Consider the following 14535-nt stretch of genomic DNA (forward strand, 5'->3'; position numbering starts at 1 on the left):
GGTGGGTCTGGGCACTTACTCTTCCCTCCTGTTGTCTACATTATTAAAAATGATCTCATTGAAATAGATATCATTAATCAGTGCCAGACGCAGTTTAGCTAGAATGGAGACAAGGACAAACTGTGCACTTCCGCTGCCTGCAGATAGAAACTGTTTGGGCTAGTTTAACTGCAGAGTGGGAAAGTGCTGGAGGCAAACCCATCCTTTTTCCAGGAAGAAAGTGCTGTTCTGCTATCAAATATGACAATGAAAGCAACCCTCAGTACTGCCAAGGTTGCATAGGCACAGAGCAGAAAGAAATGAGAAAAGGGACTGTCCGCCGTGCCACAAGCCGCTGCTGTGAGCAGAGGATGTCCTCTGCTAATGCAGGCACAGATCTCACTGTGGTTTTACTTCCACGTCGCTCTGGGCCACGGGGTCACTTGTGATCTACTGCATTGTAATGGAGAGCAGGTCGGGTTCGGCGCAGTTCATCTGCTGCGAAGAGAAAAAGATGTGTGCTGGGAATGGCTTCAGCCACATAGGTTGCAGTCACAGTACTGATGGAAGGAAAGAAAGAAGAGGACAGTTTCATCGTGGCTTTTAGGAAGCTGGATAGGTAGGACGAGGTGTTCATAAAAAGGACTGGTGGGAGGTGAGAAGGGCCCTTGTTTAAGAGCAGGCAGAAGAACTGGAAAACACTCCAGCAGAGAGACGGTAGTCTTAAGAAAGTGAATGAACTAACCCTGAGCTATCCCTTATACTGACAACCTTGTCACCTGTTGCTCTATCTCCTGCTGACCAGAGGGTTATATAGGCATGAATAACATGCTTATTTGCCTCCCCTAAGCATCTAGTTTATGGTTAATAGTTTAAGGAAAACTAACCTGAATTCTGTATTTTTTTTTTCCCCTGTAACAGACACAGTTTAGTTGTTGCCACTGTTTCACTATCAGATTTCAACAGGTACACAGAACATGAGTGTAACTGAGGTCAGAAGGGCTGTGGCTAAACGTGGCAATCCCAGAACACGTGTGAGTTTTGGGGCTGGAGAAGAGTTAGCAGGAACACGTCAGCTGCATGCCCACAGGGTCGGTGGCTCAGCAGCATGGATGACAAGCCCTGACGGCCTGTCAGATTCGAAACCTGGATTTAGCATGTGTGCAAAAGCAAGAAGCAGGGCTGACAGTGACCTGTTAGCAATTACAGAAGCAAAAGAGGAGAGGGACAAAAAAGAGTGAGTTGGGATACTCGAGGCTCAGACCTTATCAAACTCATTAACTTACAAAGAAGGCTTTCCTGATTGCTGTAATTAACGTTCATGTTCCTCAGCTTACAGACTTTCTTTCAGCTACCTGCCTGTCCCCAGCCACAGCAGTGTGAGGGTGAATGCAATCCAAGGTCCTTAGGGCTCATAGGAGCCATGCAAGAGTCACTTGGCAGCCCTGTGTGCAGGAGGAGGATTGTCAGCATGTCATTTGCACAGCTTCAGCATGGGAAAGCCAGGGAAAGGCACAGGCACTTCCCACCTCAGACAGATTTCAATTAAAATTCCTCTTCGAAGAGTCGATGTTGTATCTCAGGAGAGGTTAAGAACGTGGCATAGAAATGTGAGGGCATACTTGAACAGATCCCATATAGAAATTTTAAGCTCAGTAGACACAGGCTCCTCTTCCGAGCCCAGAAAAAAGATTAGTTAGGTTATGCAATTGCTGTAGCTGGCATCAAAGTAGCTGCATGCCAATTACCAGCCCCTATGCAAATGCTTGTACTGAAACGCAGGATGCAGCTGGACCCGGGTCTGGGCACTCTTCCAGGATTATTCCAAGCCACATTATGACAGTTTTGAAAGAGAAGGGCTCTATGGAGCCAGTAATTTTTTACAGCCTTTCAGAAAATGGCGGAAATTACCACTACATCCAGATCTTAACTTTTTTTTTTTTGAAGGGAGAAGGAATTTCTGCATGTTGATGCCAATCAGGATGTACTTGAGGCACTAACACTCCAAGATAGAAGGCCATCAGTCTGTTTGCCAAGCGTGCAGCCTGAGTGCCAGATGTGCTTGGGATAGAAAGCAGGCTTCTTGAATTTGTCAGTGGTTGGATGAAAAGAATTAAAAAATATACCACCAAGTAACGCCAGAGTTGAAGCTTCTGGGGATGCTTCAGGGAAACCCTGCTGTGTTCAGATGCCCCTGGCCCTGATGAAGTTTCTGTTCATGCTGCTGCTCAGCTTCCCCATGAAAAGCACGCTTGGAAAGGGTGCAGCAGTGGCATACAAACTGTCATGCAACATTTACTCACAAGATGCCTCCTATAAAGAGCTGATGCCAGGAGAACAGGGACGCGGTAGTCTCACAGTTACACATCTCTGCAGATGGGAAAGATAAATTGAGAGCTGCCACCAGCAGACATGAAACATTTCAGGTTTGATCAAAATATTATACACCAAATGTCCTGACAAGGAGAGGCATTTAAAATGCTTGTGTCTGTCTTGGCAACACAGAATCGAATCAATCAAAGTACATATCCTTATCCTGGGTGGAGAAATGATATGAACATCCTATGCATAGAGAAATTTGGAAAAAGTTTAGGGAAAAGAATTAAAGTAAGTGCTGAGTGCTGTTTCTCAAATTTGGTTCACATAGTTGGTATGAAATGAAAGGTAATGCTCTGAGCAGTAGCTATCACTTTTTCTGTCCTGAAATAGGACATTCTCCATCACTGCCCCACATTTCTTCGGGCTCCCTTCATCACTGGCAGCCTGCCCTTGAGAAAGGGGAAGGGAGGAGGTGGGATGAGCCCCAGCTGAAGCAGTGGGGCGGTAAGGTTTTGGTCCCAGTATCAGACACCATGGCTCTGAATCAGTGAAACACTGGTCGTAGGTGAAGGAGGATGGTTGGAGGATCGGTTTGCAGTCTTACCCCCAAGAAGTCTTGACTGGTGGTTCTGTAGAGTTTATGGGTAAATCTCTGGCTGCTGGAGAAACCCTGCATGCCCATGGAAACCCTTCTGGGAGCCACTCCTGAGTCTTGTAGGGTTGCTGAATAATGTACTGCCCCTCAGGAGCAGAAAGCATACATCTGCAGAAATGCTTCAATTGCAGCACAAGCTGTGGGTAAGTGGTGAGGAGAGAACTGTGGAACCAACACAGTGAGGCAGGACGGGTGGCTTGGCCGTGGATTGTCACTGCACTGTCACAGGGGCTGATCAGAGTGACAGGAGAGAGCTGATGCAGCTGTACAGCCTCTGGGCACAGGTCGCATTTCTAGAGGGCAGAAGAAGCAACACTGGGTTCTGCTCAGGCTTTGCTGAATGGATTTGGAGGGTGCCTGACACAAAGCAGAGGCTGCGTCATGAAAGGCTGAAAGGCAAGCCTTGATACAGCTGCTTTGGGCCATTACAGTAGATTATGTCCCACAGGAGGCTCCCTGTTAAAGCTGATCAGGCAGCAGAAATTAATTCCAGTACTGGGATATCCAGCAGAGCCTCCTGGCTTTCTGGAGCACACTGAGGCAGCTGGGACACCAGGGAGGCTGGTATTTGCCCTGGTGGTGCAGCCAGCACTCGGTACATCATCCCCACTTCTGCACCTTCTGCTGGCTTTCTGCTGAAGATTAAGAGTGGGGAGGAAGGGAGATTTATTTAGGATTCTGCAGGTTTTAGTACCTTTTGAATCATCACCTGCCCACGGCTGTTTCCTTGCTGAAATCCATGCTCCAAGGTATGGCTTTCTGAACAACCAGAAGGCAAGAGCTACCGAACGGTGGCACGTTATCAGGCTTTATAGGCACATAGCAGTACACTGCAGGACTTACTACCTCTTCTTGAGCACACAGTCACTGCTAATCGGGACACAGCTCACCCCATCAGGGAGTGCTCTGTCACCTGCGTGTCCAGCTATGGCTCCTGCAAGCGAAACGGCTGCTCACTGCTGACTGCTGGGTGTAGCTGCTCTTGCTGAGCGCAGGAGTGTGTCTTCTGGGGTGAGCCAGCAGTGTGCCATGCCCTCCAGAGACAGTCATTTGAAACTCATCAGTAATTCAGTGACTTAGGTGAAGATATTTTTCTTTTTCTTGCTAACAAATCTAAAAATCAAAGGGCAGCACTTCTTTCGTAATGAAAACTAAAATGCGTCTAGGTCCAGATGTCCCCTCTGCATGAAATGGGGTAGGTGACACTGGCATAGGTTCTATATTTCAAATACTGTAGCACTTGTTTATACACACGTGGCATGCTTTTAAATACACGGTTTACTCTGGATGGGTGTTTTGCATCATCATGTGCTTTTTCATCAGTAGATTTGCTTGTGGAACAGTGTAAGGATGGTGGTAGTAGATGGCTAATAATTGTGGAATGACAAAATAATGAGGGTTGGAAGGGATATCTGGAAATCATCCATTTCACCCTTCTGCTCAGAGCAGGACTGACATCAGACAAGGATCAAATGGCTCAGTGTCTTCTTTAATCAAGTGCCGAAAATCTCCACAGACGGAGACAGCACCACTTTCCTGGTCACTCTGCTCCTGTGCCTAACCGGTCTTGCAGTGAAGAACTTTCTATTTTGATGTCTGGTTAGTGTTTCCTGTGTTGCAGCTTGTGCCCAGTGCCTCTTGTCCTTTCACTTAGCACTTCTGGGACAAGTCTGGCTCAGTTTTCCCCTGTAGCCCTCTGGTATGTAGAGGCAGTCTGCAGGCAGGTGTTCCCGCCTCCACAGTTGCCTTCTTCCGGCCAGATAAGGTCAGGTCCATTCACGTCTCTTCATACAACAAGTCCTCCAGCCCCTAAACACCATAGTGGCCCTTCCCTGGGCTCTCTCCAGTTTGGCAGCAGCTGTGTAGTATTGGGGTACCGCTAAATGGCCCCAGTGCTTGAGATGAACCTTTGTGAACACCCAGCAGAGGGGCATAACAAGCTCCCTCTCCTGCTAATGCACCCACTGCATGGTTACCCTTCATGCATGGGTGCATTGCTGATATGTCCACCACAAAGGCTGCCAGGCCCTTTTCTGCCTCTCTGCCTGATTTGGTGACACCACAAGAAGTCATGTGAATTGTTACAATGGTATGTTTTATACTGTAAATCTGTTCTCCCCCAAAATTATACTAAGAAAACAGTAAATCAAGCACTTGGCTGCTAACCCCACAACTAGGATTTGACTGGACAGAAAAGTGATGCAGTTATCATCTCCTGAAAATTAATATCCTTGTAACAGAGTCAATGTGCTACATTAAAGCTGCTCACCTGCAAAGTCAACAGGGTCAAACAGCTTTCAGAAGTGAGTGATGGGAACAGAACCAAACAAGTGAGGTGGGTAACATCATAAACAGCTCCCGCTGCTTCTGCAGATAACATCTGCAAAGGAAACGCCAGAGCTAAGGCTGATCATACAACTTTATGCCTACCCTCTTGTGAGTTAGCATCAAGGGTACTGTGGTACTCAGGGCAGGTAAGTGCTTAAGGAAAGTTGCGTTGGTTGGAGTCAGTACATCCTTTTATTCTCCATTATCAAAGCCAAGAAATGATTACAGGAGCAGGATAACTCCTCCAGAATGAAGGGGAAGGAGATGATTTAAATTTAAACTTGGGTTTAAATACTTTGAGGAATTGAGATCAAAGTAGGCAGAAGCGGCAGTGATCATTGTGAAATGTATTTAATTCAGTGGCCACTAGTACAAGTCAGTCTAGCTGGATTATGGAGACATACCCTTTCTTTTAGCACAAGACAAGTGTGCTTAGTAAAGCAAATTATACCTAAGAACAAGACTTTCACTTTTTATGAAAAAAAGGACATCTTAAATTGAGTTTATATCCAACTGTTTTCTTCCCTTTTGGATAGATGAGGGTTTTTTGAGTGACTTGTTTCATTAAGCTGTTTCTCCCATCCTCCATGGGTGCCTTTCTCCATGCACTGAAGCTCTTGGGGTCATGTGGCTGTGTTTTATGTGCCCAGTGGTCTCAGTAGCTGCTTAGGGCACAAGGTAAGATGCAACCCATCACCCTGACACTGAGCCATACGCTGACTTGCGGTTCCCTGAGAGTAGGCATGGGATGTGTATTGTAAATCTGGAATAATCTGCACTGTTGTTTCCTTTTAGGAATTAACCAGTTATGTGCTATGATGCCTTAAAATTTGTAAGTCTGTGAGAAAGAAGAACTTGGGGCATGCACCAAGTCAGGAATAATCTGAGCGGATACAAATGTCTTCTTTGAGTTGGTTTAATATGGCTGAACCTGTTAATGAAAGAAACTTGCTTTGGGGAGATTGCTAAAGAAGAGTTAGCCAGACCTGTTGTCCTTTAATGTAGTAGCTAAATGACTCACAAGGACTACATGAATCCATAGTCACACACTTTTGCAGTGAAATGGTGAAAAGGTACCCCATCAACCTCAATGAAAAGTAATAAGATTACTCCATTCTTATTTCTGTAGCAAAAAGGTAGGTAGATTTTGAAGATTTATGCTCAGATGCTACAATCCAGTGTTCTTAGTTATTGAGCACTTAGAAGTACAGACCCGCAGCCCGCACATAACACCGAATGCTTTTGACAGAAATAAAGAGTATTTTGCTGTTACCATCAAGCCTTGAAACTGACTTCCAGCTAATGACCCAAATAATCTTTGCTTGAAATTGTATAATTGAGATCGAAGGCTGTCTGGGGCTTCTAGCTGGTACACAGATTCTACATCCATGAGCTTTTGAGTATGGTCATTGAGCTGAAATGAAGAAGGTTAAAACTCTCATTTTCATTATCAAGCTCCCCCCGTCTCCCAATACAAATGTGACATTTCAATTTTACACAGTCCAACTCTTCTTAAATCATCTGTATAAAAACTTCAGATCTTGATTGATGATGGATGAGCTATTGTCTGCTAAAGCACCCAGTTCTCATTACCCTTTAAGACATAGCTTATTAATGATAGACCTGAAGTGCCTTCCCAGTGGGTCATCAGCGCAATCTACTGTGCTAAGAGATCAAAAGACTTGGTTTGGCATGAAATTTCCGGGCCAAAGCCATTTTTAGGTAATGCATTGAGCATCTAGAGAGAAATTTGACAGTGTTTTGAGAGTGGTACAGTATCTGACAAGAAATCCCTGTCATCTGGCTGATGATGGGGAAGCACTGTCAGCATGCAACGATGTCTCGGCTCTAACAGAGGCTGACCTTGGAAATTCAGTTATCATCAATATGCGTTATATTATAGGTATGTGCAGGGTACACCTGTGTACGGTGTAGTGTAACAGACAGCTGTTTTGTTAGCAGACAATCACCGTGGAAAGTGTAAGGTATCTTCTGTTTTGCTTTTGAGGTGGTTATAGTGGATGTTCGTAACAGTTCTCCTAATCAGCTCCTTCCCCGTTCTCTGCCCACCTTGGAGCTAGTTCTTTTCCCTCTCACTGTGCCTTCTTCCAGTTCATCGTGGCTGCTGGCTTCATACCCCTGGAGAGGAGCTTTTAATTTGTAACCTTCAGCCGCAGTAGCAATTTTATGAACAATTTTAGAACCAGATTATATTGTGAAATAATTGCCAACAGCCCCCATGTCAGATCAACGTGCAAGTTATTTGCACTTAAGGATACACTGCAGAATGTGAACATGTTTTGCCAATATAATCCATGTTAGAAGTTAGATAACAGACCCTGAGGGATTACACTGTACCGAAGAAAAAAGAAGCTGAAGAAAATGCCCTTTTGACAAATGGATGAATAAAAGTTTTCTCCATCTCTGGTCTAAACAGACAACGCACATGCAGAGCTACTGTCCTTTTGCCTTATTTACAATGATCTCAAGCTTCTGGTGGCTGATAACCCCCGTTTCACTGACCCCACCCAAGCCCTTCATCTCATTGCAACAAACGCTATGGACTTTGCCCCTTTTTGAACTTAGCAGGCTAAGTATAAGTTGTACATGGTGTATCTCTCCATGTTGCATGGCACTTTATGGGAAATGTAAGATACTCGTGTTTGATGACTGCCAGAGACCTGTACGTATCACTGCTCTGGTGTTAGTATTTTAGGTATTGTATGGTAGGCTACTAGAGTTATGTGGTAATAGTTCTGCTTCATCACTTGGCTAATGGAAGCAAGAAAATAGCAGATAAAATAGTTAATGCATTTCTGATTCAAGTCTCTGGATAAATGACCATTTAATAGAATTTTAATAATATGCAGATGTAAGTTCCCCAGAATCATTTGGCAGCTCTCCACACAATAAGCAAAATAATGGCACAAGTCAGTGGCCAGTGCATTTGCTGCTTTATTTTCACATAACTTGGGTGACAGAATTATACTGCTTTTAAGCCAGGGAAGTAGCTCTAATAAGGAAGATGATAAGATTTTGCATTCACTTCAGAATCAAATGGCAAAAGACCTTGGAGCTACTCCTTTGTTCAGAGCACCAGCTGCAGCTTCAGTGCCAAAATGGGAGGTGGTGAGACTCAAGTGTGGCTATCAGGAGCTTAAAAGGAAGGCTTCCAGAATCGTCTGCCACCTCTAGGAGCTCCTTTCCCAATGAAAGCCAGTAGGACCCGTGCTTCAAAATCCCCCTATATAACTCTATGTCCTCAAGTAGTGTGGAAGCCCTAAGGTAACGTTTGCAGGAAGCAGGTGGTATTTGAGGCAGCGGTTGCTAGAGCTGAGTGCTCTGCCTGCTGTCCATCCCAGGCAGCGGTGGTGGACTTAGATTAGCAGTTCTCCAATGTCACAAAAAATGTGTTAGAAGACAAAAATAGTCTCCCTAGAATTATATTTAAGGTATATGTCGCTGCAAACGGTCCTTTTTTTGTCCTTCTTGGCAGGAACTGGCTTCTTTCTTCGCAGGAGAAATCAGAAAATCCACTGGTAGACTTGTTCTGGTTCCTCCTGCAGCCTCTGAAGGCAGGAAGGCTCCTCTGCTGTTGCACGAGAAGAAGGAAGTGCTCTTCTGCTGGCTTCATTCCCTAGCTCAGCTGCGTAGTCAGAGATCCCTGCCTTTCTCCTCCTGTTTATTGTTTAACTTTATCTCTCACTTGCAGTGCTGTAAATTAAAAGGAGATGATGACTTTATGATGATGAGTTCATTATACAGTAACTCTATTGTATATTGATTACATTTGTGCTTCATTTGCTTAACATGTAATGGGGTTTATTAGGTATTTCCAGGCATTGTTCTTGCTAAGAGAGGGCAGAGAAGTGCAAAATGCATTTGAGTTTGTTAATTCAGTGTAGCCAATACATCTGTGCTGATTTACACATGCCGAGGACTCTGCATAAAGGAAAGTGGAATAGCAAGCGGGGAAGGAAGGCAGAAGGAGACTGGATTTGGATCCAACAGAATGGGAAGAGTTGAGCAAAAGCACCTTAAGGATTGTACTAAACTTTGAGTTCCTGGTTATTTAATAAGTCTGTAAGAGCCCAGGTTTCTCAGAACGTCACCACGTGAATAGACCTGTAAACTTTAATCCCGTCACCTGTAAAAAATGGTACTGTTTGGGAAAAATACATCACATCAGGTTTTGTGGCTCAAACGACAGGTACAATGTTTCTTATTCAGTGATGAGGGAAGTCAGAGCATTTCCCATGTTTGCTCCTAGTAAACCACAGGGAAAGCTTTCGGTAAAGAGGGGCCAGGGGCCAGTTTCTGGTCACTTTTATGCTGAAAAACGTATTTCTCCACAAACTGAAACTATTAGAATTATTTTTAGAGTGAGATGGTGCCTGATATACAAGAATACATCAAAGTTCCTTGGAGAAAAGAGAAAATTTGATAGGTATTGTCATGAGTGAATGCTCTAAAAAGCAGAAATTATGCCAGCGGCAGGTGTTCAGATGTACCAATTGATAGTGACACTATTTGGAATCATGTGCAAGTGGTTAAGAAGCTCTGAATGTAGATTTTTCAGTTTTTCATGGCTTGTTAGATGTTATTTTTAATCAAAATCTGGGCCATCATGGATTAGCTAATCCTGTGTAGCTGGGACGACACAGAGAAATCATCACTAATCATGTTTTCAAGTGTGCTTCTGAGTCCCACTTTTTCCCCTGAGCAGAATTGCGAACAGATGCTGTATGGGTTTGTGTTTTTTTTCTTCAGGGATCATAAGAATATCATACAGACAGATCATTGCTATATCTCTAATGTGGACTCTCTCCTGTACGAGATTATTATTACAGGTTTTGGTTTTAAGCCCCTTTTCAATGAAAAGCCAAGCTTTTAAACCAGAGATTTCTAAGAAATAGGTATTAATACTGTGAACTGATTAATATGGTGGAAAGATGTATTTACAGATGATCCTTTATTTAATAATTCTTTTCTTAGGGGCTACCTCCTCCACATGCCATGGCCTGTAAACTCAAATGTTAAAAGAAAAACACAGTAATTCCTTCCTTGTTGGTCAATGTTGGTATTCGGTATTACCTCTACAGCTTTTAAAGGTTTTTGTGGGAGGTGAGGACTATCAGACAACCTAGTCATTGCCACGGTAGTCGAGATTCACTCTTAATGTCTCTGTAAGAAGTGTGACACTCCTGGCTGTATAGCACCACTTAATGTCATTGCAAAGTGCCATTAGTAGCTAACCTTCAACATTTCTTAGCTGAGGCTGGAATCTCTGACACTAAGCAGTGCGTGATGTTTTAGCTGCATTGCTCCTGTTAACCTCAATGAAAGACACAAGGATTATCCTCTGCTTTGGAAATACAGGAGTCAGGTTAAAAAGAGGAATGCTGAATATGAGCAAGAGTGTAGAGGGTGAAAAAAGAGTTACTGCTCCAAAGGAGACCCCAGTGCTACATCTAACAGCCATAAGATCATTTTTAGGTTGAGATTTGACAAATCAAGCCTTCGAGGTAGGGCAACAAGCTATTTTTTAAAAATCAACTGATATAAACACAATAAACATGATCTAGGGAAAAAAAAAAGGAAAACCCACATTGAAATAGAGAAATGATCACTAATACCTTTCCATACTTATCAAATTTTTAAATTTCCTTCAAAGAACCCCCCCCCCCTCCAATTTGTGATGGCCTATCATGGGAACTTCTATCTGCTCAGAAACCATCTCCCTCAGGTGCAAAGCTCCCAGCAAGATGTTTCAGTGGGGGTTTGGGATCACAGTATTTGGGAAGAGGGAACTTAAAAAATACAGTTTTCTCTGGAAAACAGGCATTTCATGTTTAAATTTGAGTCACTTTCGCAGTTTTGAAACTACTTATGGTCAGTCTTGAAATTCAGAAAGTAGATTCACGGCTGAAGAGGCAGGAAATTGAAATGCCTGTGTTTTGTGACGAAGGAATGTAGATGCTGTAGCATTAAAAAAGTTAGGATGCGAGTTTGGGTCCTGCTTTGGCTGTGATTGTCGCCCTGACTCGCTCTGTCGCTATAACCTGCATAGGTAGATGGCTGGGATTAATAGAAGAACATGGTCTCTGTATTGACTTTTCAAATAGGATTTATGACTAAAAGTTTGATGAGAAGGGAGTCCTACAAAATTGGAAAGGTTGATAGTGATTCCTTGATAGAAAAAATGTGTGAGCCAGCACAGAAGAGAGTGGACTGCAGAGCTGACCAGCAGGGCAGTGTGGTCGGGGGGGGTGCTTTTCCAGATATCCTGACAAATGAACCCTCCTTATTTATTTACTCTGGGATCAGAAAATTCATACCCCAGGAGAGCGTATCAGTTTACTATGTGCTTTAAGTATTCATATGTATTAATGCAATGCAGCATAGTATGATTGACTGCTTGTGCTTTTTAAAGTCAGTTAAATCTTGAGAGTTGTTTTACCCACGAATAACAATACCCTTACACATGATTACACTGGAGCAACAAGTAAGCCCAGTAAATCATCTAGCAGTTGTGCGGCTGTCTTCATCAGGTTTCTTCAGTGTATATATAAATGGTTCCTGTTTACAAATACTGTATGTTACTTGCCATCCAGTTTTCAAAGTATTAGCTGAGGTTACTGTAAGAATCTTTGCATTTGAATTTCATGCCCTCTCTCTCCAGTACACACAGTGGCAATAAACCTAATTAGCTGTATGTCTAAAGCTTTATAACTATGTTCTCTTGTTCTTTTGTGCAGAAATACTGAATGGAGGGGTGTATGTTGGCCAGAACAAATTTCTTTGCTTCGCAGACACCATTCATTGGCAGGATATTGTGCGTAACCCCTGGGCCTCCAACTTCACTTTGGTTCCAACGAATGGCAGCTCGGGATGTAAGTATCAGTTTAATTCTTTGTCTTGTCATCAGCACAGCATGACACGGTATAAATATGACCACAAGTTTTTCCCTGATACTCTGTTATGCAGAATTGTATTTGTAAATTTTCTCCTCCTACTGCGTTCTTCAAAGTTTGTGTGCTGCTTATAGGAACACTTAGTCTAATCTTAAAAACACTTTGTAAAGCGTGTTTGTGAACATCATGCATTTTCTGAATTTTCTCTCATCTGCTTTCTCTCTTGTGCAGATTCTTTTTTTTTCTATTTATTGCTAAAGCCACTGTGCTACTGTAGAAGCACAGACGTTATTGTTTGTTTTGCATTTGTTCCTGCTGCTCAGTCTGGTCCTTGAGTCACAGTGTTCTGCCTATGGCATCATAATTAGCTGCTGGAGTAACTATGGTACAAGCTCATGGCTATTCTGACTTTAGATAAGAAATGAACCTCAAAGATACAGCTAGCCTGTTGTGTTGTGTGTACTGGTAAAGAAACAGAATACTCAGAGGGTGGGGTGGTCTTTACAGTTACAGCCAATATTTCTGGTTTTAGTGTGTTCTCTGTTTTAATACTCTCTTTTTCGAACTTGTAGTATCTATATAATTTACTTAATCTGTTTGGCCTGTTTCCCTAATTCCCTTCCCTGGAGTTACTCACCTCCAGTAGTATTTTGATGATTTTTGGAGCAATAGTGAATTCATTAGTGATACAGCGGTACAAAGTGTTTAGGTTAAATATTCCCTGGTACAGCAAAGTGTATTCAAAATGATTATCATGCCATTAAACAGTACCCTCAGGATGTATTGAGATTGAAGTTCAGGTATAGGCTGGGAAGAAGTTTATATCCGATGTCAGGCGCGATACCACAGCAGACATTGTTCTGGGCATTCTGGATAAAGGGACATTCTGGGTTGCTTGCCATATCCTGAGGTGTGTCCCTCAAGGATGTATAAATCGCTGATTGTGCCTCTAGCTGCCACAACAACCAAGAAAGAATTTAAATCCTTCAGCAGTATGTTAGGAATTCAACAAAAAGATAAAACTCTGGGTAAAGGCCATTGGATGAATCCCCATAATTTGTAAGCAGCAACTGATTTTTAACTGATTTTTAAGTGTTTTATGGTATAATTGTTTTCTGTAAGGACAGCTTGCTTTTGTATGTCTCACCTGCTACCCTCAAATAAAGAGCAGAGCTACTTGAGATACAGCTTCCTGCGGGAGCCTGCCAAACTCCACTTGTCCTGGGTCTGCCAGCTCCGGAGCTGAGGCTCAACTCCTCTGCCTTCTGGCTGGAAACCTGACATAGTTGTAACGCAGCCAGCTATCTTATTTGCATATTAAAAATCTCATCACTGGTGATGATCAGTTCTAAGCAGAACTAATAAAGCCTTTGAAGGTTAAGGAATGCCGGTATGTAGCCTTTTATGAATCATTACTTCAACACGAAAAAGACTTGGTTGTTATTCTGTTTTGTTCTGTTATTGGGTTTTCTTTTAACCTTTGCCAGCTCAAGACAAATGCTTTTGCAATACCAAGGTAATAAGCTCTTTTAAAAAAGCAACCAACATCAATACTTTCTTTCTGAGCTAGCAAAAGTTCTGCTGGTAGCTCCAGAGGAATCAGAACAAGGTCAGCGCTGAGTACTTTTGGAATCACAACCAGAAAGTAATAAAGGCAAATGCTAGCTCCCCCAGCAGGATGAAAGAATGTATGTATCTCGGTCCAGTTTTCTGGAGACATTTTTTTTTTTTAATCATTCCTTTTGAGCTGCTTTGAAACATAGGGAGGAACATTTTGTGCTTTGCCACTTGTGTTTGATAATCCTGATAAGCAGCATTATTTCAGACTGAGGGCTGTGTAGTAAGGCAACTTCTTTAAGACGGCTACCCAAATTTTATTTCCCCTATTTGGGATTGAGAAGAGCCCAGTTGGACTGTATTTAATTTAATAAGCATAAGTCTCCTTCTCCAAGACAGTGGATTCTATTTCAATACTATTCACAAGTCCTGTGAAATTTTATTTAATTAGCTAATCCAAACTATTTTTGTCTTCACAACTTACATAGGTGAAAATCTAAACCCTGTTATACAGAAGTCCAAAAATGGGTAAGATGGTTTAACAAAGTTGTTAAGGCTTTGGGAAACAAAGAATTTAGGCACAGGGATCACCATTTAGAAACACCTAAAATTAAATAGCTGTCCATGTGTGTGTGTATTTCTTGTGTGTGTATTAATATATACATAAATATAATAAAGCCTTCAAATAAAATCACTCAAGAATGGTGGAACCTTATTACTACCTGTCAAGAGGTAGGAGAAGGGGAATATGTTACAATGGTAGTTTATGAAACAATAAAGGCA

General features: G+C 42.6%; 1 protein-coding gene across 13 annotated transcripts in view; it reads left to right on the plus strand.

The window, feature by feature from the left end:
• ERBB4 (erb-b2 receptor tyrosine kinase 4) overlaps positions 1–14535 on the plus strand; it is a 581012-nt gene that overhangs the window by 366274 nt on the left and 200203 nt on the right. For all 13 annotated transcript variants that reach the window (XM_083841514.1, XM_083841527.1, XM_083841529.1 and 10 more), the window contains one exon: positions 12040–12174. In XM_083841514.1, the coding sequence (XP_083697640.1) occupies positions 12040–12174 (135 nt within the window). The remainder of the gene's footprint in view (positions 1–12039; positions 12175–14535) is intronic.

Source organism: Anser anser (assembly GCF_964211835.1).
Source record: "Anser anser genome assembly, chromosome: 6".
NCBI classification, from domain to species: domain Eukaryota; kingdom Metazoa; phylum Chordata; class Aves; order Anseriformes; family Anatidae; genus Anser; species Anser anser.